The sequence below is a fragment of the Helianthus annuus genome, chromosome 1, assembly GCF_002127325.2.
Source record: "Helianthus annuus cultivar XRQ/B chromosome 1, HanXRQr2.0-SUNRISE, whole genome shotgun sequence".
Lineage (NCBI taxonomy): Eukaryota > Viridiplantae > Streptophyta > Magnoliopsida > Asterales > Asteraceae > Helianthus > Helianthus annuus.
The window spans coordinates 85,298,919-85,321,719 of NC_035433.2; the positions used below are offsets into that span (position 1 = coordinate 85,298,919).

The 22,801-nt window shown below is 33.5% G+C and overlaps 1 protein-coding gene across 3 annotated transcripts; it reads right to left on the bottom strand.

The window, feature by feature from the left end:
- Positions 1-2,978: 2,978 nt before the first annotated feature.
- LOC110871043 (transcription factor EMB1444) lies at positions 2,979-9,126 on the bottom strand. 3 transcript variants are annotated; one of them, XM_022120033.2, is made up of 11 exons: positions 8,221-9,126; positions 6,877-6,984; positions 6,596-6,680; positions 6,473-6,514; positions 5,521-5,580; positions 4,371-5,096; positions 4,175-4,276; positions 3,732-3,872; positions 3,509-3,634; positions 3,306-3,399; positions 2,979-3,176 (listed from the first exon to the last, which is right to left on the bottom strand). In XM_022120033.2, the coding sequence occupies exons 1-10, from the start codon at positions 8,316-8,318 to the stop codon at positions 3,319-3,321; spliced, it is 1,569 nt and encodes a 522-aa protein (XP_021975725.1). In that variant the 5' UTR covers positions 8,319-9,126; the 3' UTR covers positions 2,979-3,176; positions 3,306-3,318. The 3 variants fall into 3 exon arrangements, with proteins under 3 accessions (XP_021975725.1, XP_021975722.1, XP_035844129.1); XM_022120030.2 differs by having other exon boundaries at positions 2,979-3,399; XM_035988236.1 differs by having other exon boundaries at positions 2,979-3,399; positions 6,877-6,937; positions 8,221-9,122.
- Positions 9,127-22,801: the final 13,675 nt, after the last annotated feature.

The following is a 22,801-nucleotide window of genomic DNA, read 5'->3' on the forward strand; positions in this document are numbered from 1 at the left end:
AAAGCAGAAGACAACTACTGATACATCAGTAGTTGTAATGACAACAGCAGTTGAGACACCAGTTGTTTCAACCACTGTTAGTCAGACATCCACAACTGCCCTTATTCTTCCTATATCACAACCACAGCTCCTAAAAAGGAAAAGAAAGCCGATCACCGCTGATGAAGGTAGTCATGATCCTAATGTTGTTGAATATCCACTTGAACTTGAAGCCATCAAAAATGAGATGAGGCAGTTTTATACTGAAGCAGATCCCTCAAAAATAAAATTCTCTTCTCTAATTGGCTACATGTCTCTAGAAGATATAAATGACTATCTCAAAATCAAGGCAAGGCAGGCTAAAGTAAAAGCCAAGGTTGACAGTGAGAAAGAAAGGCTAAGCGAAGAAGGCATTGCAAATAGACTGGAGTTCTACCTTGCAAAGGTTAAGCAGATGGAAGAATATGCACAAGAGCTAGAAAGAGAAAAGGCTGATCAAAAGAAGAAACTCAGAGAACAGCTTCTAGCCTACATCATGAAAGAAAAGTTCTATCCTGCTGAAGGACAACAGTTTGAGGAATGGCCTTTAGTAGCTTTAAAGCGTGAGGCTGAAATGATCCAAAAGGTCAAAAATGATCCCTCAAAGAAGAAAACTGCTCCAAACTGGAGTAAGTACAAAAGACTCATTGCTGATCTCACTGCTGAGTATAAAAGGAAGAAAAGGGAGTTGGTGGATGCTAAGATAGGCACTGCTGAAGCCATATCAAAATGGTCTAGGCAACAAACTGATGAAGCTTATGAAAGACTTGAGAAGCAGAGGATGAAAGCCTCTAATCCTCCCAAAAAGTCTGACTACAAAAAGCTTCAAGAACAAGTCAAACTTTTCGAAACACAGATCAGCACAGCAGAAGATTTTATCACAAAGCTGAGTAAAGAAAAGAAGGAAATGCTGTCTGCTGGAGTAGATAAGAACAAAGAAGCTGAACAGATTGAAGAAGCTATGAAGAAAATAGCTTCAGATAAAGAAAGATTGGCAAAGCTACAAACCCTTGCTAAAAAGGTCAAAGTAGTAAGCCAGAAGTCATCAGCAAATCTCACAAAGAGTGAGCTGGTTGACAAAGAAGTTGAAGCAGACATAGCTGAAGCCAACAAGATTATTGACCAAGCATTCATACGAGTGTCTGAGGCTCATGATACTGCTCTGCACTTCTTCTCCAGGCCAATCACTTCAAGTTCATCTGATAATAAATCTCTCCCAAGAAACCCATTGAGTTCAAAAATACTAAAGTGGATGTCTGATCAAAAGACCCACGTATTGACTTTGCTCAGATTCAATGGTGATGTGAAGCATATATCAAGGAATCAGGCACTAGGCCTAAGTGCTGAAGATCTACAGGATCTCCTTGAGCTTACACTGTGCAGGGATGAGGATGATACAAGTTCCAAGGATTTTGAGGAAGATTTTAAAAGAAAAGCAAAGGAACTTCTGATGAAGAATAAAGGTCCTGAATAAGGAAGGGTTTTGGCATTATCTGTTCCAGGGGGAGATTGTTGGGATTGAACCCTAACAGAGGAACAGATAATGTAAAGCCAAAACCGGATCCCATCAGTGGACTTCAAATAAGCAGCAGTTTACTCTAATCTCTCCCCTTGACAGTGGTTATCTAACAACTGATAATCTTAAGTGCTGCTCAACTACAACAACTGATAAACCAAACTCTGATGATTACCTAACAACTGCTAAAGACAAACTCTGTTGCTCTATCTACTGCTGTTTCCTAAGTGCTGCTGAAGATTCAAGCACTGCCCTCTCAAAGACTGATCACCTTTGAAGAAAGCACTGAAGACTCAACATTTGTGCTAAGGCTACAACAGTGGAACGTGAAGCAGTAGTTTTCATTTTGTTTTGTATGTTAGTGAATATCAGATGTTACATAACAGTAGTTTGTACAGGACAGTATTTGTAGTTTGTTAGGTCGTTAGATGTCACTATCATGGTGACGTCAGCTGAAGTATATCAGTAGTTTGGTTTGCCTATAAGTATGACAGTACTCTGTACTGTTACACTTGATCGTTTTGAGTGAGTTCTTCTCCTCAATTCATCCTTTCATCTTGTGCAACCAACTCTGGTGTATTAGGCTGAGGGGAGTTTAGATTGTAAGCTTTTACTGTAATCTTTTGCTTTTATGTAAATCATTTGAATCAATGAAAAGCAATTGTTTGTCAATCTATACTTTCCTTTGAATGTGTTTACAAAGTTTGCTACTCATTTCCGCTGCACTTACATCATAACATGCAAACAAACACAATCATGACAGCCTCAGATCCTAACATTATCTTTTCTTATATACACCCAAAGTGTAACCCTTGATTAGTTAGGGTTGAAGGGGTGCTCCCCCCACATAGGAAGTGGTAAACTTCTCCCCTAGCTAATCATCTCATGTCATATCAACTTCCCTCTTTACTCCCCATTTTGCACTCAAACACTAGGGGTGCTCCCAATTTTTTTATATATAAAAAAAAATAAATGTGTGATTGGTTGAAAAAGAGTGAAGCCCACCATTAACTCTCTCTCCTCTTCCCCACATCGGTGACTACTCCCCAATCCCACTCAAATCACCCCACTTAAACAAGTGCTGACGGTGGTGTGCCCGCGTGGTGAACCATCTCAAACACCCCACTCCCCGCATGCGCCCCTTCCACCCTTAACAAGAGTAATTATGTCCATAAAAAATTACCAACTAATCCTAAGAAATAAATATATTTTGATCAATTATATAATATAAAAGCTATCAAACAATTACCAACTAATCTAATAAAAAATAAATATATTTTCAATTATATAATATAAATGATAATGATGGTAACAAATAAATATATTCTAACAAGATCACTCAAGCTCCAATCTTTTAAATTATAACCTCCTACTATCACTCTATAATATAAGATTCCCTCTATATAATAATTCTTAAGGACCCATACTAAAGAAACATGAACAAGGTAGAATCATGTGTTTAACACCATATATGAATCAAGACTTCAGTCCTTCAAATCAGTACAAAAAAAAAAATTACAAAATAAGCACTATATAGTATAAAAGTCCCCATTACATGTGAATGACTACTATACATATACCATAATAAACAAGTAACATAAAAGCAAATTCGCAGTGTCGTTTTTCTAAATACTTGCGAAACCTACATTCAGAAAAAAAAACGCGTAAATTATGAACCAAACTATAACATGAAATGAGAATAACACGCTTATCTTAACTCATGACCAACAAGCACAAAGGAGCAACTAAAGTCCTTTCGATATTATGTTACCGTTATAATCAAGTTAAGTCTTCGCCTTCGACTGCAATATTTGAACGAGTAACCAAAGTATATCCATCCGATGAACGTTTCTGTTATTTTGTCCCTGCAAACATCATTTCAAATATCTCAATAACACATAAAAATCTCGACCCGTTTACTTATAACTTATAAATGGGTCAATTTTCATTTATTTTAACAATATAAAGTAATACCTCAACAACAAAACACATCCTTGTTTTATCACCATCGGGTTCTGTTACGCCTTTTAGAATGGTGAGACCCAAGCTTCTTATGGCATCCGCTATCTCAAGAAAATGGACGTCTTCTTCACACGTCATCTGCATTCATGAAAATATATAAAAAATAAATAAATAAATAGTTCTTAGTAGCCGAAAAATAGATATTTAAAATTTACAACACTAATTACCGACATACCTCCACCAGCATTTGGCCATTTGTACCGATGTTTTCTACTGTTACGGGACAAACTTTCATGTTGTTCCCGACCTCCATTGCCCAACTCGAACCCTGCTCGTGATTTGATGAACCTTGTATGCCATTTTTATTGCTAAGCAACTGCACAACAATAACTTTGTGAGAATTCTAAAAGTATCCCCCCCCCCCCACACACACACACATATAAGTAAAACTATGATATACATCGATAATATAGGGGCACATTCCTTTCGGAAACAATAATATGTTGAGAATTGTCTTGTGTGCCACATTCAAAGCAACAAATACAAATGCATTATGCAGTTCTCGCATATTTAGGACACTAACTATTTATTAAAAAAACTACTTTTCTATAGAAAGTGTTTCGGGTCATCCCAATCCAACCTGTACCAAATTACTCATATAACCATATTTACATGTACCTTTAATTCGGCATATTTATCGATTTTGTCGGCATGCTTAGTAACACATTGCATGAAAAGCATGTGTTTGATTGTCCGTTCAAGAAGCGAATCAATGCTGCACTGCATCACAATTAACCATTTCAATAAAGTTAAAAATATATATATATACACGCGTTCGTACACACACACACACATACACGTGAAGAAAATTAACCTTCGATCCATTGGGTACAAGTTCACGGAGTTCTTTAATACGATCTTGAATAAGTTGTCGATCCCTGGGCCGAGGCCTATTACTTTCACCGGGTTTGGCCCGTTTCTTAGTGACATTAGCCCGTTCTTGTGACCTCTCTAACGACTCACCACATCTACTATGACTTGCAGACGAAAACCCTAACGAACTTTCAAACGAGTAACAACCCGAACCGCTAGTTTGCATATCACTAAAACGAGGCTCAACCCATTTCACCGAGTTACTAAACTCACTATCGTTTTGGCAAACATTACCCACAACCGCTTCTAGAAGATCTTCCGGCCCAGAGGTTGTCGTCAAAAGATTGCTACTACTTGTTCCCGGCATGTCATTGACTTTTTGCCAATTGTATTCGTCGTTTTGCTTATAAAATGTGGGCCCTAGTGCTTCGTATAGCTCACATCCAGCGGGAAACTTAAAAGACGTTTTGAAGGTGTTCATGGTGTCAGTTTCGCTTTGTGATTCGATATTTTCGTTTAGCATTTGGATGTTTGAAGAGACGGGCATACATAATTCTGCATTCGGATTAAAATTTGATATCGGGTATGATGTGTTTATTCCGTAATTTACGGAAGTAACCGTATTGTTATATGAACTTGTGTTGCTAGGCGTACACCCCGTTAACGGACTTTGTAGCTCGAGAAAGATTTCTTGGATATGATTCACCATCTTCAAATCCTCGGGAATCTAGTAATTTTAAACAAATAGAAAAAAAATGTAAGTATAAATCATTGAAATAGTATATAATGAATTAAAAAAACTTGTTTCAACCCGTTAACTTATAAACGGGTTGATTTAGATTATGTTTAATCTCAACGGATCGAACGGTTGTATCAAAAAATTTTAACTGCAAAGGGAATAATCAAGTGGGTTGAAAGTCGGCTAAAATGTACTATTAGTTCATACTTACTAAATTGCTTTATTCATAAACACATTAATTATTTATAGAAATATTCAATAAAATATTTAAAATATAAGTTTTTGTGGTCAACCCAACTTGTTTTGACTTTTGACCCACTACGCAACAACCCCGACTTGCTTATTACATGGCCTCTAAAAGATGGCCACGAATGAGAAAAAAAAAGATACACGACACGCTCGATCATCTTACATTATTAAACGAACCAAGTTGTACGACTCCATGAGGAACAACACCCACAACGGCAATTGTCTGCGAAACACAAAAACTTAAAATTATTTCATGAATCATAAACCTATTTTAGAATGAAAAGTATATTCATATTGCCATACCAAACTCACTAAACCGGTCAAACATAATAAGTTTAGACTTTAGATGGCGTAGCCGGTTCAAAATTTTGGAACCCAAACCATTCATTTTTGTTACGGAGTTGAAGTGAGAAACCCGGCCATTTCAACTAAAGGGAAATTGGCCTGTAATAATCCCACCTGTACCTTATTGGCCATTAATAATCCCACCTCAGAATATTCCCCCCACCAGTCCCACCTTTCACCTATTTTTCCTACAATGGTCCCCCGTTAAAAAAACTTAACGGAGTTAAGCTTTTTTCCAAATTACAAACAGATTTTTAGGGCTTTTGATCAGAACGACGATACGAGTCCATTGATGTAAAACTTGCCTCGAAACGGTGCTCCAAACGATGAAAACGGCGCTTCAATTCGGGTGTTTAAATTTCCAATTAACCAAAATCAAGTCATTTGGAGCACCATTTCGAAGTAAGTTTTACATCAATGGACTCGTATCAACGTTCTGATCAAAAGCCCTAAAAAATCTGTTTGTAATTTGGAAAAAAGCTTAACTCCGTTAAGTTTTTTTAACCGGGGGACCATTGTAGGAAAAATAGGTGAAAGGTGGGACTGGTGGGGGGAATATTCTGAGGTGGGATTATTAATGGCCAATAAGGTCTAGATGAGATTATTACAGGCCATTTCCCCTTTCAACTAAATATCTAATAATGTAATTAATTCCTGATTATTTATTTTCTAGTTGGATACTTGAAAACTATAATCATACAAGACCCTTAATTTGTTTTTATTCTTTTAACATTAGGTTACTAAATTTTGAAAGAAGAGAGTTGACATACCCTAATCCCGGTGGCAATTTGAGTTTTCCATCCATCAAAATCCTGAAAAACGCCAAATTGGAATATAAATTAAGACGTAAAAATAAATGCAAACCATCACTAGGACATGATTAAAAACATTACCTCAAAGGACATGTAGGGATCGTTAACAAGCTGATCTCCGGATACCCATAGATGTTTATATGTAACCGCAACCTGACCAACAAGTCTACATATACACACACATTTATCAAATTTGACCAGTTTACCTCTAACGGGTAAAACATGTAATATAAAACAAATAGCTAAGAAGGTCAAAAGGGTCAAGAGTCGATTTGTATTTTAAAACGTAAAAACTCGTAAATCATTTATTCAAAAAAAAAAAAAAAAGCATTATTTCTAAAAGATCAAATTGACTGACATACCCTTCCCCGAGAGAATACTGGTGATAACACATCTTCGCAATTGCAAGGCCGAGAAGGTCATCTGAAGGATCATTTTTGTCATAATAAGCATCTTCAAAGGTCAACATCCTACAAGTTCACATCATATGTAATACCAAACAACCTAAACTGTATTAACAATAAACTTAACATACAAATACATACATATATTCAGTTAGAGTTTTATACGTTTCAGTTCGCAGTTTGCAGTTTGAAAAAACGGACGATTTGGGTTCACGATTTCATATATATATATTTTTTTCATTTTGGAATATGTAGTTATGTGTATGAATATTATTCATGAACCATCTTTATCATTTTTAAAATTTTAAAACCAACAATTTTGAAAAAAAAAAAAAAAAAACTATAAAATAAATTTGTCAAACCGCCCAAACCACGAAACCAAATCGTTGATGTTTAGCCTGGTTTGGTTTGCGTTTTTCGAAACCATAGTTGCCGATTCGACCCAAAATTTTGTCAAAATCAGCCGAACCGGACCACGAACGCAAATCCCATATCGAAAATACAAATTACTTTTTAATTTTATTGTTACATAGTAATTTATTAGATAAATTATTATATGTTAAGTCATTATATACAATCCTACCACCCATTTACTAATTAACCGCCAATATTTTTAGCAATCTATAATCAAGAAACTGTAATTTACAAATCCCACATCAAAAGTAGGGGTGTAAACGAGCCGGGCCGAGCCCGAGCCTTCCACTACTCGAGCTCGGCTCGTGATATTTTTGTGAAGCTCGAGCTCGAGCTCGGTTCGATCCTAAAATTTTAAGCTCGAGCTCGGCTCGTAAGTAAAATCCAAAGCTCAAGTCCGGCTCGGCTCGGCTCGGCTTGAGATGATTTGAGAACAATCTTAAACGAGTTCAAAGCTCGGCTAGAGCTCGCTTCAATATAGCTTAAATGAGTCAAAGCTCGGCTTGAGCTCGGCCCACCAATGTTATATACTATATATATATATAATTAAAATAAAATTATATTTAGGCTCGTTTAGGCTTGCGAGCCTAAACGATCTTTGTATGCAAAGCTCGAGCTGATCGGGCTCGGGCTCGTTAAAGCTCGACTTGTTCGAGCTTTTTACCGATCCGATCCCGGGTAGCTCTCGAGCCGTTGCTTCAAAAGTATATAAGATCCACTAACTAATCAGCAATCTGTATAATAGATCTAAGCAATAATCGACTAATGAATCAACCGGTTTTCAAACTACAAGCAAGAGGCATAACCATAAAACAAGAATATATGTTATGTATATGCAGATAAACAAGACAAAAAAAAAAAAAAAAAAAAAATTAACAAACATCTTACATTTGAGGTTGAGGATTGAGTTTCCAAAAAACAGCATAATTCCAGTGAGTGTTAAGACAAAGATTCTTGAGTGCTTGATGTAATGCACTAATCCCCATCTTTTTTTTTCAACAATTTTCTAAACAAATTTCTACCTCAAACTAACACATTATGACCTCAAAAACAAATTAAAAACCTAAAAATCTTTTCTTTACTATCTTCAACCCCTAGCTACCCCTGTAAGAGCCTCTCCCAGCCTGTTTTCTCCTTAACCCGGCTCGCCGTTTTATCGGTGGGTCAACTGTAAGATTTAACAGACTATCAATTACCATTCTCCTTCCCCCTATTTCTTACAAACCCTAACCCTATTATAATTTCTTCAAAAAGATACACACAATTCACCAAAAGGTAGCAACTTTATTGAATTAACATTCACAAGATCCATTTTTGCATAAAGATACACATTCAATTCAAGATTTTGGATTGATGAATGATAAAGATTTCAAGAAAGTAAAGATTTTTGAAAGAAATTTAACTAATATCAAACGACATGGATGAAATAAGTGTAAAGATTGAATCTTTTTCAATACCCAATTTTTTATTTTCTTGAAATTTGATAAAAATTTGCTTAAAATTTGCTTAAAATTTTAAAGAAAATAAAAAAGATTTGAACTTTATGCAAGAAATGACTGATCTTTGTGGTGGGGAGTTTCAAATGGGGTTTATAAACAGAGTGTAGCTATTATTTTTTTTTCTGAATAAAGTTTAGAAAACACCCCCTTTAAGTTTTGAAAAGTTGCAATATGGTACATTGGTTATGACCATATTTGCAAATTGACCCCATTTTTTTTGTTAAAGTTTTTCAAGAATGAGGGGTACACCTAAAGTGTGTGTTTGTTTGTACAATTGTTTTTGGGTTCTCTATGGTTATCATTTTTGTGATGTTATGAGTGGCTTTTTATAGAGTCTTATTCTTATGGCAAACAATATGATGTCTCAAGTTACAATAATGTCTCATATTTCCATATCATCATTCATATATCTCTATCATCTTTCTTACTCACCCTTTTAAGAATTATAATAAAAATAATCATAATTAAACTATTCACCAATGATTTTTATAGCTAAAAGTTAGGACACCAACAAAACACTTCAATTTTCATTATGTCATGTACAATTTATACACTAGTGTGACCACTTTCATGTGTGATTTTTACAGGGTAAAAATAAAAAAATATTTTTATTACTATAATATATTTACTATTTGTTTGTGATGATCGTATGCCCTCGTTGATCTCTTCTCTTCACTGACGTTTGAGAGTTATTTTTAAAGTCATATATTAATTAATATAATCAAATATGGGTCGTAAGCAAAATTAGACTTTAAGAAAACTTAAACTATATATTTTTCCGAGACTATTCGGATCATGAATTGCTTAGGATCTCAAAGATACTTGATTTTCATTTGGTGTTTGTTGAAGGTACTTGGTTTAATTTGATTGTGAAAGAATCCAAACATCATAAGTACAAAATTAGATTGACAAAAGAGGGCATGAAATGATACTTGTCGGATTTTTCATTTGAATTAATTACCAACCTTGTCTAGGAATATGCTAAAATGTCAACCTCTCTTGGACATGGGATTAGAAAATAGGTTTAGTGTTCCTACTTTGCTAACATTAATCATATTTTTTTGTTTTGTTTCCATTTCATTATATAGTTGAAATGACCAAAATTTGAATAAATATTTTTTTTTTAAATCTCCATCAACTAAAGAAACCTAGGATTTATAAATTTTAAAATATATGTATGTTAACCCTCAGGAAATCAAGGGTTAGTAACAATTATTTGGGTAAGTTTTTGAATACTCTTTAAAAAGTTGTATTTTGACCATAATTCAAAGTCAAATGAAGGTTTTAAGCACAAAATATAAGGGATTAATTAGGTTTTTCTTTTTGTCTTGTAAGATAAAAAATGTTTGATTTTATAGATCACCTATTGTGAAAAAAGGGTTAATTTTGGCTGATGAAAAGAAATGTTGATTTTCAGTTTTGTGGAAAAAAAATCAACCAACAAGAGCTTTGCCCCCACCATTTGTCGTGAGTAGATTTAAATCTATTTTTAAGTGTGTACGTTCCTCGTCCGCTAACCCGTTTTAGAGCTTAACGTAAAGAAATTTTGACGTAAAGTATTTGGAGTAGAAAGAGACTCCTCTTAAAGATTAAGAGTTCAAGCCTCGGAAAACAATATTGTCTTTTAAAATATATAATATAAATATAAAATGACTTGTAAAAGTAATCTTCGTTTTCTATATAGCTGAATTTCAGCTATATAAAATTTCAGTTTTCTATATAGCTGAAAATTTGTATGTATTTATTAGACATGAGTAAAATGGAATTACCTTTTTCAATTATATTTTACATGTAAAATGCTTTATACAAAACTAAATTAGAAATAAAACAAACTAAATAGCTGAAAATTTGTATGTATTTATTAGACATGAGTAAGAGTACTAGCATGTATAGTTTTATATTGTAGAGTTAATTGCTCGGATGGTCCTTGTGGTTTCAAGTTTTTTCACGTTTAGTCCCCACCTTTTGAAAATTGCAGGTATGCTCCCTATAGTTTGTCATTTTGTTACTCGGATAGTCCCTGGGTAAATGTCAGTTAGTTTGGAAATAGCATGTATGCTCCCTATGGTTTGTCATTTTGTTACTCGTATAGTCCCCAGAGTAAATGTTGGGGGACTATCCGAGTAACAAAATGACAAACCATAGGGAGCATACATGCTATTTTCAAAAGGTGGGGACTAAACGTGAAAAAACCTGAAACCACAGGGACCATCCGAGCAATTAACTCTATATTGTATTTAATACATGTACTTTTTTATATATTTTTGAAAATATATATATTCGTATATACAACTATTTTGCTGACTCTCTTTTTCTACATAATAAGTTATTAGGTCATATCGAAATCTGAAAATATTTTTGAAAAGTTTAATCCACTGAGATTTTGTTGTCTCTTTTATTCTAGGTTTTCTGTTCCTTTGATTATTTGTTGTTTGTTTTATATACTTGGAGTCAAGTAAAAAGAATGACATCATGTAAACAATAAACATATTTTTTTAATGAAAATAAACTCTAGAATATAAAAGTCAATTAATTAAAATTTACCAATAAAAATAATAATAAGTTTCGGAAAGCATGGCTAGTGATGCTAATGATGATGGGCCATTTTTAAGTTTATATATGAAAAAGAAGATTGTGGATGAAATATATCATAAAAGTACAATGATCCCATGCCTTTTTACTTTCTTTAATTTTTAGGTGATTATAAAATTATTTTGGTCAAATTGAACGTTGAATTTCTGTTCAAATTAGGCCACGTTGATTGACTAATACATTTTCTTAATTTACGTGATGTAATCTAAAATCAAATCTCAATTGAATTCATTTAATTTTATTATAAATTTGTCACCAAATGAAAGTATTTATACATAACAAATATTAAGTATAAAAATATATCAAACATATATAATGAAAGTATTTATACATAACAAATATTAAGTATAAAAATATATCAAACACATATATAATTATACGTGTTACATTACATAAGGTTAACTATCTCACTTTCTTTCATATTGTATTACACAAGTACTTATACATATTGCATTACATAAACAATTTATACATATTGCATTACATATAGAAAATAACGTCCAATGTAACCGTATAACCATTTCACTTTCTTTCCCCAAATTGTTTGACGAACACTACATACAAATTTATGTGGTTCTTATATGTTCCATAGTTAAAACTGATTTCCGTATTTAACCGGACACATATTAACAATATGCTAAATATTATTATTATTATTATATGTAGACGATAAATTATTATTCCAAAATTTTACCTAACTTGGCCTAATTATTTAAAAGATTCTAAAGATATATGGTTATTTTATATAAAGTGAAGATGAATTAAATGAACTGATCTTATGTTGATTTTACAAAAACAGAAGTGAATTGCTTAATTTTGTGCATAGGACTAAAGCATATTGTTATAATGTTCATTTAATTCTAAATATTAATTAAACCAATGATACTTTTTTTTGAACGGCCAACAAACTCAATCCCGAGCACTCTCGGGGCACCCACTGGACAAACGGAGTACTCCGAGAGTAACCCGAGTCCACCACCAATTCCGGGGAAAACCCGGTAACCCACCCGCCCGTAGGCACGACGGTGAAATTACCAGTAAAACCCGTTTGGCTCAAGGATCCAACCCAGGTTTCCCTGAGTCTCCTATCATTGCCCACCAATGACTCACTCTGCACCAAGTGGGAGTCGAACCTGCATCTCTCAAGAGAAATGCAAGCTCTCCACCACTTGATCTAGAGATCATTGGCAATTAAACCAATGATACTAACTTTTATTATAACATATTTACACCTGCATGCATGCATCTTACTTACGTATAACTTTTTGTACTATTAGGTGATCCTGGACAAGACTTAATATCTTTTATAAAACATTAAACTCAACCACTTGAAGAGGAACACCATTATGTCCACCATGGAACTATATCATTTACAAACATAGGAGAAGCATTTGTTATTAAGATTGCAACCCTTCGTAAATTCGGATAAAGATCCGTGTACAGTGATAACTTACACGATTAACTAAGCACACAAGATCATATTGCTACGACCTTGAAGAATCAGAAAAAATAGAGCTTAAACGTTATGTTTGTGATATTAGTAGTTAAAATAAAATCAAATAGTTTTCAGTTAAAAGATTGAAAATGCATGTTGTTATTCCAGCTAGAGTGGTAGTTGTTATTTTGTTATGTTCTTTATCTTCTTCATCATGTCCTTTTAATGACTTGAAAGTAAAATATTAATTTGTATATGGTTAGGGAACCAAAATCATAAAAGGTAGATTTTATAGCATGGCTTTTAGTAACACTGTAATCTTAGGAGGATGACTATTGGGTCTCCTAGATCATGAGTGGTGTTCTCTTTCTCCCTATGAAATAAGTCAATATGGATGGCTTCAAAAGTATATTATTAGTGCTACATTTTAAGTGTAATATATGTTTATCTAATTTATAATAAACTGGATACTAAATCCAAAATAGTATTCTAGCATTTGATATGGAAAAAATCTAAGTATACCGTTATCTTCGGTCAATCATCAATCAAGTCAGTTTCTTGCAACATATATTATTTTGGAAAAGGTTTTTTCAGTTATATATCCTTTTGTTTTGTAGAAATGGACTTAAAAATATACACGAGTATAAGAATTAGATAAGCAATTCTGATTATAATGAAGTATTGCATATACGATAGGAAAGTTACGTCACAATGGAAGGTAAACGGGCAACAAGCTGCGCCATAATCCTGTTTTGAATAGCAATTCCAATTCTACGAAAAATAAAACTCTAGTTCTTCGTCATCAAGAAATTGTTGTGCACAACCTTCCACTCTATCCAGGAAATCGACAGCTTCATGGGCAAGGGACCCGAAAGTATCAAAAACAAAGGGAATGAAGACATCTTGATTCTCAGCACAAGCTTTTTCATATTTAGCAACTTTCCTTGATTCTGCCTTCAACACAGCCTGGCTAACCACGAAAAGGTTTTCTCTGAGCCCAACAAGGGGGGGACACCTCCGTAAGATCTACACAAGCGTATTTCCCATCTGCCTAACCAAACACAAGAACATCCGTTGGCCGAAGAGTGCACCTTCCTTCAAATATAATAAATTTATATTGCAGACGGAAATACACTTTTAGAGACGTGCGGTACATTTGATGGTCAAGAAATAATAATGTATTTTCCAATAAACCTTTGTCTATTCATAAGATAGTAGAAGATATCAAAGCCCTTAGTTTGTTTTGGGTCAAGCAAGCATAGATCCAAGTTGGGTAGCTTGGAGTGGCATCATTGGAGTAATTTTTCTGGTTTTTAAGCTTTACATGTATTTCTAATTCTGTTTAGTGTATCCCAGTCCGGGGTTGAGATTCTGTACAAACAGTGCTAACTATAAGAACCGTAAGAACAGATTTGAACCATTGATAGTTTAAATCAAGGGTTATGGTTGATTATAAATGAAACCCTTATAATTAAGAATTAGTACTAATAAGTTAGGGGTAATTATGTAAAATTGCTAGTCATTTGACATTTTCAGTTAAATACAAATTCCACCAAGGTTTATTAAACTAAAATAACTTTTATATACTTCATTATTTTTTTTAAAAAAATATACCATAAAATCAAGTATTTTATTTATCTTTAATATGAGTACCATATTGCTATACTTTTTTTTTTATTTATAAAAGTAACTTTTAAAAAGTTACCAAAAGTTGTTTTATAATTGTGCTGATAATGTGCTGATTATGTGTTAATTACAATATAATTGCCCATCGAGATATTTCATAAAATTTGTTAAATATTCTTCCCATAAGATTTTATCCTGCTTGAAGGTGATTTGAATCAGCACTTTGAAAACTAACCAAAACGTGTATTAACCAGGGGCGGACCTAGGTTAAGCCCAAGGTAGGCGGGCGCACCCCTTGAAAAAAAAAATTAGTGTGTATTTTAGGCAAAAAACCCGACCGCACCCCTTGAAAATATGCTTGAGCCACTCATCCGCACCCCCAGCAAATAATTCCTGGGTCCGCTACTGGTATTAACAACACTTTAAAAACATACCAGCACATATGCTAACAACACTTTAAAAACATATCAGCACATGTGCTAACAGAACTTTAGAAACATACCAGCACATGTGTAAACAACACATTAAAAACATACTGAAAAAAATAAGTAGCATATGTTTTAGCAGCACTTGAAAAACAAGCACAACAGGGAATTAAATTTTTTTTTTGCTGCACTTGAAAAACAAGCACAACAGGAAACTAAATTTATGTAAATACACATGCTAACTGCGTAATGGAAAATTAATTTCAAGTTTTTATTTTAGTTTATCTGTTTATTTCTTTATTTGAATTCTTGGTACTTATCTTTATTGACTTTTATCTTAGTTTAAAACAATCATATAGTTGTAATAATTTGTTACAAAGTGTTGATTAACAAATTGCCTATTGTTGGCGGAGATTGTGCTGATTAACAAAGTGCCTATTGTTGCGATTTGTGAAGATTGTGCTGATTTACAAAGTGCCTGTTGTTGCAAAATTTTCAAATTTTGATTTGAAATGGTGCATAAATATAGGGGATAATTAAAATTTGGAATTAATTAAATTCAAAAAATAGAGTGATAAAGTCTAAAATACCCTTGTCTAGTTTTTTTAATGAAAGACACATGTCTAATAGTGGTTGGTTCTTATAGTTCTTACACATATTGAGGTTTGTATTTGATCCCATCTCTCCCAATCCGATAGCTCCTTGCTATTTGGTCTGTTTTTATCTTTAATAAAAGGAAAATTGGTTTTTAATAAACCAACCTTTGTCCCATTGGTAAATAATAATCCAACCTACAGAATTGGTATATAATAATCCTACCTATCAACATGTTGGTACTCAATGAACTTCCGTTAGTTTTTTTTAACTGAAGTTAGTTTTTAAGTTTTATTTATTACACAAACAGTCCCTGTAGTTGTAATTTACTAGTTTTAACTATGAGTTAATAGCCAAAATGGTCCCTGAGGTTTGCTCTCTCTCCAAACACCCTTCTTTCTCTTCTTCTCTCTCATCTCTGTCGAACACCACCACCACCACCGCACCACCACCACCACCACTGCCACAGCACCGCCACCACCACCACCACCACCGCATCGCCACCACAACCACCACTACCGCACCGCCACCACCGCCACAGCACCGCCGGCGCCGGTGGATTCTTCCTCACGAACAGAAATCGGCGATACATTGTAAATGATTTTCGATTTCCAAGCAACTGAATAAGGAACCAAAATCGGCGATTCTCTGTAAATTGTTAGTTCACGGTTGTCATTGATTCACCTTGTCTCTTAATTCTGGTAATCCGGTGCTTAAATCATATAGCAGTGCGAAACGGTAACCGGAAACGAAACGTACGTTTCTCAGTGAAGATATTTCAATGCAGATTCAGTAACAACAGTTTGAAATCGATCAAATCATCGCTCATCAGGTAAATAGTTAACCTAATCTTCGAGTTTTTGTGTTTTATTTCATGAAATCCTTTAGGTTTAGACTGATTTTAATGAAACTATTAACCTAATTTGTAATGAATCGAGGAACATAATATCTAACTTGAGGTGGTGGTGGCGGTGCGGTGGTGGTGGTGGTGTTCGACAGAGATGAAAGAGAGAGAAGAGAAAGAAGGGTGTTTGGAGAGAGAGCAAACCTCAGGGACCATTTTGGCTATTAAATCATAGTTAAAACTAGTAAATTACAACTATAGGGACTGTTTGTGTAATAAATAAAACTTAAAAACTAACTTCAGTTAAAAAAAACTAACGGAAGTTCATTGAGTACCAACATGTTGATATATAGGATTATTATATACCAATTCTGTAGGTTGGATTATTATTTACCAATGGGGCAAAGGTTGGTTTATTAAAAACCAATTTTCCTTAAAAAAATCAACCGTTCCAAAAAAAAAAAAAACATTTGTGGTACAAAAATTAGATACGGATCATGTTCACTTTTCATAGTTTACAAAGGAAAAATGACTGTTAGCTTAAAATGAGCCTACTCCTATATCTAAGTTTGATGCGATGATGACAAACAATGAGTTTATAGGTGATTTATTTAAAGGTTATATATACAAGGGTAAAGATCATTTCAGAACCATAAATATTTACAGAACTCGCAGAACTCCTAATAAACAATCTTTTTATTTATATATTTTTATGTTTAGGATAATTTTATCATTTATTATGTGTATTTTTATTATTACATACATGTTTAGAGTAATTTTATCATTTTTTATATGTAAATTTATAATTACACATATGTAAACTAGTTTTTTTTACATATTTGTAATTAGTTATTACACATATATATAATTTGGCTATTAAACATATGTAAACTACTTTTAACATGTATGTAATCATAAAAATACATATAATAGATGAAAAAGATCCTAAATACAAAAAATATATATATAGAATGATTGTTTATTAGGAGTTCTGAAAGTTCTGCAGTTATTTAGAGTTCTGAAATGAACCCAACCCATATATACAATATATATATATATATATAGAGGCCGGTTAACGTACAAAATGCCTTAACGTACGACGCGTACGCAAGGCAGTATCAACATGCGAAATTGGGTTTATAACGTGCGACTTTCATTTCTATATATACATGCACCTTTCATTATATAATGTGCGACTTTTATACATATATATACATGCGATTTTCATGTATATACATGCGATTTCATTATATATACATGCGACTTCCAAATACACATTCATGCGATTTTCATATTTTTCGTAATATAACGTGCGATTTTGCCTCGCGTACGTGTCATACGTTAATGCATATTGTACGATATATTTTTTCTATATATATTTATGTTGTATATAATAGTTTTCAAAATATATATATATATAGTTGACAGAGGTTAAATATTTATCACAAACAAGAATGCAAACCTACTCTCTAGTGTCACATTTTCAACATGTATTGTCAATAAATGTACAAATATGCTCATAAATCAAAATGATATATTAACTTTTTTCCTATAGTAATCCTATGTAAAGCTCAAATTAGACACATCTATAAACCAACATTTTATAAACTTGTTTAAATAACACATATATAAATATCACTATGAATCAATGGTATTATAGAGAAAATTATGGTGATCCAGAAATATCAAAGCTTTTTACAACAAAAAATTAATGCAACTTTGGTAGCATAGTCGAGCTTGAATGTTTTAGAAGTTTTTTTAGAAATGTTTCATACATAGAAATAGGCGTTGGTGGGAAGAGACTTGATGTAAGCAATTTCTTAGGTCTTTTATACTAATTATATATATTTTAACAAAGTATAAATCCTACTAAAGTGATTACTTTTGGTCTTTTTCAACAAAGCGTTTCTCAGCCGAGAAAAATGTATTACAATAGATATTGAATTATGTTGGTAACTTTAGTAGTTAGGTTAACATGATGGAAACAAGAAGGGCAAGAAGACTTGAAACTTTCTCTAAGGAGCAACAAACTTGACATTTACCCCACTATCTTTTGTTGGGTTTCATGAAACTTTCGGATATGAAGTGGCATCAGGAATTCTCTTATAACCTTTAAACAAGTTAATAATAGTGTTGCACAATACCACTTGTTTCATTGAACTTCTGAGTGTACATATATAGTTATGATTTGCTTGGAATTAATTTTTATCCCTAAATATATCCCTAATTTATTTTATCTATATGTTTCTTGTGTTTAGATGAGACAAGACAATAATTTTCATATTTGTCTAAACTTTATGCATTAAGTATTGTCATATAGTGAAAACTACGGAGAATTCATAATGTGGAGTTGTGTAAATTAAAGTAGTTTTGGCTATGATGAAATATAAAGAGACGTTTCATAGAATATAGATGATACTTGATATAAAGTTGATATGCAACCCTTGTGTCACGTTAACTCATGCTGTCGAATATTTAGTGACATTACTATAAGGTGTTTACCATTTAAAAAACTAGTTTAGCGATAAGATTTTAAATAAATATAGATATAAATAAGCACAACATAACAATATATTTATATTATCTAGGGAGAGGATCATGAAAAAACTACATCTAAATGAGAAAACTAGAAAACTAACAAAAAAGCCTAAAAAAAAGCTAAAGACATACCATTTTTTTACAATTTTTTTAATAAAAGAATCACTATTTTTTATATATAAAAGAAATTTTCAATTTTTTTTGTTGTACTGCACATGTGCATTATATGTGTACTACACATGTGCACTATATCCGTAATAGTGCACATGTGCAATACAACAAATTTTTTTTTTTGAAAATTTTTTTCCATGCATAAAAACTAGCGATTTTTTTATAAAAAATTGTTTTGGTATGTTTTTTTAGCTTTTTTTAGTTAGTTTTTTGGTTTTCTCATTTAAACTAGTTTTCTCATGATTCATCCTTATATAATCTATATATTAAAAGTTATAAAATGAAAATAAAGCTACATTTTATATAATGTAAGAAATAAAAAAGATTAAATATAACCTCGTTTTTTTATTTATTTTCCGTAGCAGTGTTTATGGCTTGGTTACTCAAACCCTAGGCTTGGTTTTGCGATCGTTTAGAACTAGTTTTCTAGTCAGTAGGTTTAGAAATTTTCCTGAATGGTTTGTTTTATAGTTTTTACTCCAAACTAGTGCGGAAAAACCAAACCAAACCAAACCTTATGACTTTGATCCATATAACTTTTTGTAATTTTTAAAGTATTTTATGTTGGACTATACACCTGATTAAGATTTGCTAAACAATGCAATGCGAGTATGTCTTTTAAGTTTTAATTGTTCAAACATTATCGTTTTGTTATGTCGATCTTAGCTTATGTATTTTTTTTTAATAATGAACACCAAATAAGCTTATACCAGGGAAACCAAACAAAAGCCAAACTGTTACTAATTAGTTTAGTGTATGGTTTTAGCTTACAATGATAATAAAAAAGCGTTATTAATGGAGTGACTCACAATTTAATCTATAACCATCAAAGCTGAACTATGAACATCCCCAAGTTTCCCCCAACCATTTTCCTAATCGTGTCTAGTCTTTCCCACCAATGAAAACTGGTTAATCCCTTTCAAATTAAAAATTTTCAGATTTTTAACATGAAACCATCAATGAAAGTTGTTGCGTCTCAAGACCTATGGATTTGACATACTTTTTTTGAGATTCCTGGTTCGAATAAAAGGGACCGGTCCTGATACGAGGTTTGCGGTTTCGGGAGTGGAGTACAGACGCGGGTATTGTCTGGCCGATGGAATATACCCACCGTACTCTATAATTGTTAAAACTGTTAGGCATCCGCCAGATGAAAAAAGAAAGAAATTTGCCAAGTTTCAAGAAGCGGCGAGAAGATATATTGAACGGTGTTTTGGTGTTCTCCAACAAAGATAACATATTATTGAAAACCCGGCACGCGCTTTTACACCCAAAAAGTTGCGATACTGTATGTATGCTTGTATTTTGTTGCATAACATGATCATCGAAGACGAAGACCATGCAATTTGTGAGTATGACGAGAATGCGGTGGAGCAGAATAATGTTCATGTTAGCGAAGAACAACAAGATTTAAATAGGTTCTCATTACATAACGATTTCACACATGCCAATCTTCAATCAGACTTGATCGAACACATTTGGAATCTCGAAGAAAACAACGAGTAGTTTTTTTTATTTATTTGTGTCGTATTTTTTTTAAATGTTTAGTTTTTTTTAAATGTAACTTTAGGTTTTTTTTTTTAATGTAACTTTAGGTTTTTATTTAAATGTAAGTTTTTTTATTTTTATTTACTTTGTTTTAATTATTTAACTAAATCAAAAAAATAATAATAAAAAAAGGGGGAGGACTATCCTCCACACCCTTGGATAGTCCCCAAGAGGATAGTCCTCCACCCTTTATGATGTGACGCCTACGTAGCGGGTAGTCTCTTTAGAGACTAAACAAATCATACCCTCTAGTCTTATAGTAAGTAGAGGTAGGTAGTTTTAGGAGCATCATTAGTTAATATAAAATTGTAGTTCATGTGTAAAATGTTTAAATTATTCACAGGTTATTTGAAATGCTATTACACATGACCAAAAGCATCATGTTTGTCAAGTCATCATCCTCACAATAATCCAAATCTTAAAAAGAATCCAATGACAATACCAAATTGAATTTGGTACCAAGTCATACCTGACAACCTGACATAATCCCATGCTGACTCGTTACTCATTTGTTTATTGGTCTGTCTTTAGTTTGATATCATAGAAAAATGATTGGGCTGGCCTAACATAAAACCTACCAAGTCTCCCAGAGAATTATCGCCAAATGTTTCTAAGGCAATAGCTTAACCTTCTATTAAAATAAGGCCGTCTCTAATGCTACACTTAAAAGCCTTTTTTCACACCATGTATACGAGACTTGTATACATATACTATCCGTATATTAGTAAGGGAATATTAGAGTGTGTTTGGCTACGTAAGTATATGTCTCGTATAGATGTGTATGGATTGTATACAAGACTCGTATATATGTATACGGGTCGTATACACGTATACGGGTCTTATATACGATCCATATACATTCATACGAGGCGTATACTTACGCAACCTAACACATATACGGGTTGTACATGTCGGAGTGTCAAATGAAGATGACAGGTGTGCATTCAGCCCAAGCCTAAAATAAAGCTGAAAATGGAGGCAATCTCAATTTGAGTATTTATCTTGATCTATATAATTTAACTAAAAGACCTATAATTATATGGATTGATGAATAGATGGTTCCTACAGTTTTTTCGAGATTCCAATGGAGCGTGTTTGTCAATCGTTTTCTCTATTTTTTTCCCTTTGTATTTATAAAGAAAATGGGGTTTAGAGGCTCCAATGTTGGATGAGGCCGCACACATTTGATTTAACTTCAAGTGGATAAGTAAATAAAATTAAACATGTGAGGCTTGTAGCCTAGTGGTGCTAAAGTGTGTTGGAAATGTGTTTATTTGCAAGTAATTAAGAATTCTAGTCTAATGGTAGACGTTGTTGTAGATTTAGAAGCAAGTTAAAAGAAAATGAGTAAATTACAGAAAACATCTTTTATGTTTATACTTAATTGCAAAGTGTGTCATTTAGCTTCAAAAATTACAAGAATCGTACTTATGTTTAAAAAACCAAGCAGATCACATCTTTTGGCCCTAACTCAGTTAATTTTTTCGTTTAATCATATCACATGGACCCCATGTGAGAGTATTATTGTCTTTTCCTACTCTAATACAATTATAATTTTATTTTTTAAAAAAATAAATAAAACTCACCCATCCCACCATACCCTTTCTCTCTCTAAGAATACACACACACACACTCTCTCTCTCTCTCTCTTAGGGGGGGGGGGTCAGGGCGCTCCACTTTCCATCACTCACCCCATCCAATCATGTCCCGCCACATTATCGAATTTGGTTCCATCGCTAGTGATAGATTTTAGCGGAGGTGCTCATCACTCACCACACCCATGATATCATGTGAAGGAGAAGGAAGCAGGGATGTTTGGGAAGAAATCTTCACGCGTTATCACCACCACGAGTTATCACCACGCCACGCGTGGTTACCATGAGAGGCGGCGGTGTTCCACGTGTGGTGAGCCACTCACAACGTGCCCCGACCCTCTAAAGACACACACACTCTCTCTCTCTTTTTCTCTTCCTAGCCACCAGCACCACCCAACCACCACCACCCCCGACCACCCAGTCCACCGCGCACCACCCTCAAGTCACCATCGGAAAAGACCTACTGTATCTAACCACCACCGCTGACCTCAACACCACCTTGGAACCACCACAACTCCGCTAATAATCACCATCACCACCTGCTCACCTCTCTTACCACCGGAACCCCCAAACAACCCTAGCAACCACCAATTACCATTTCC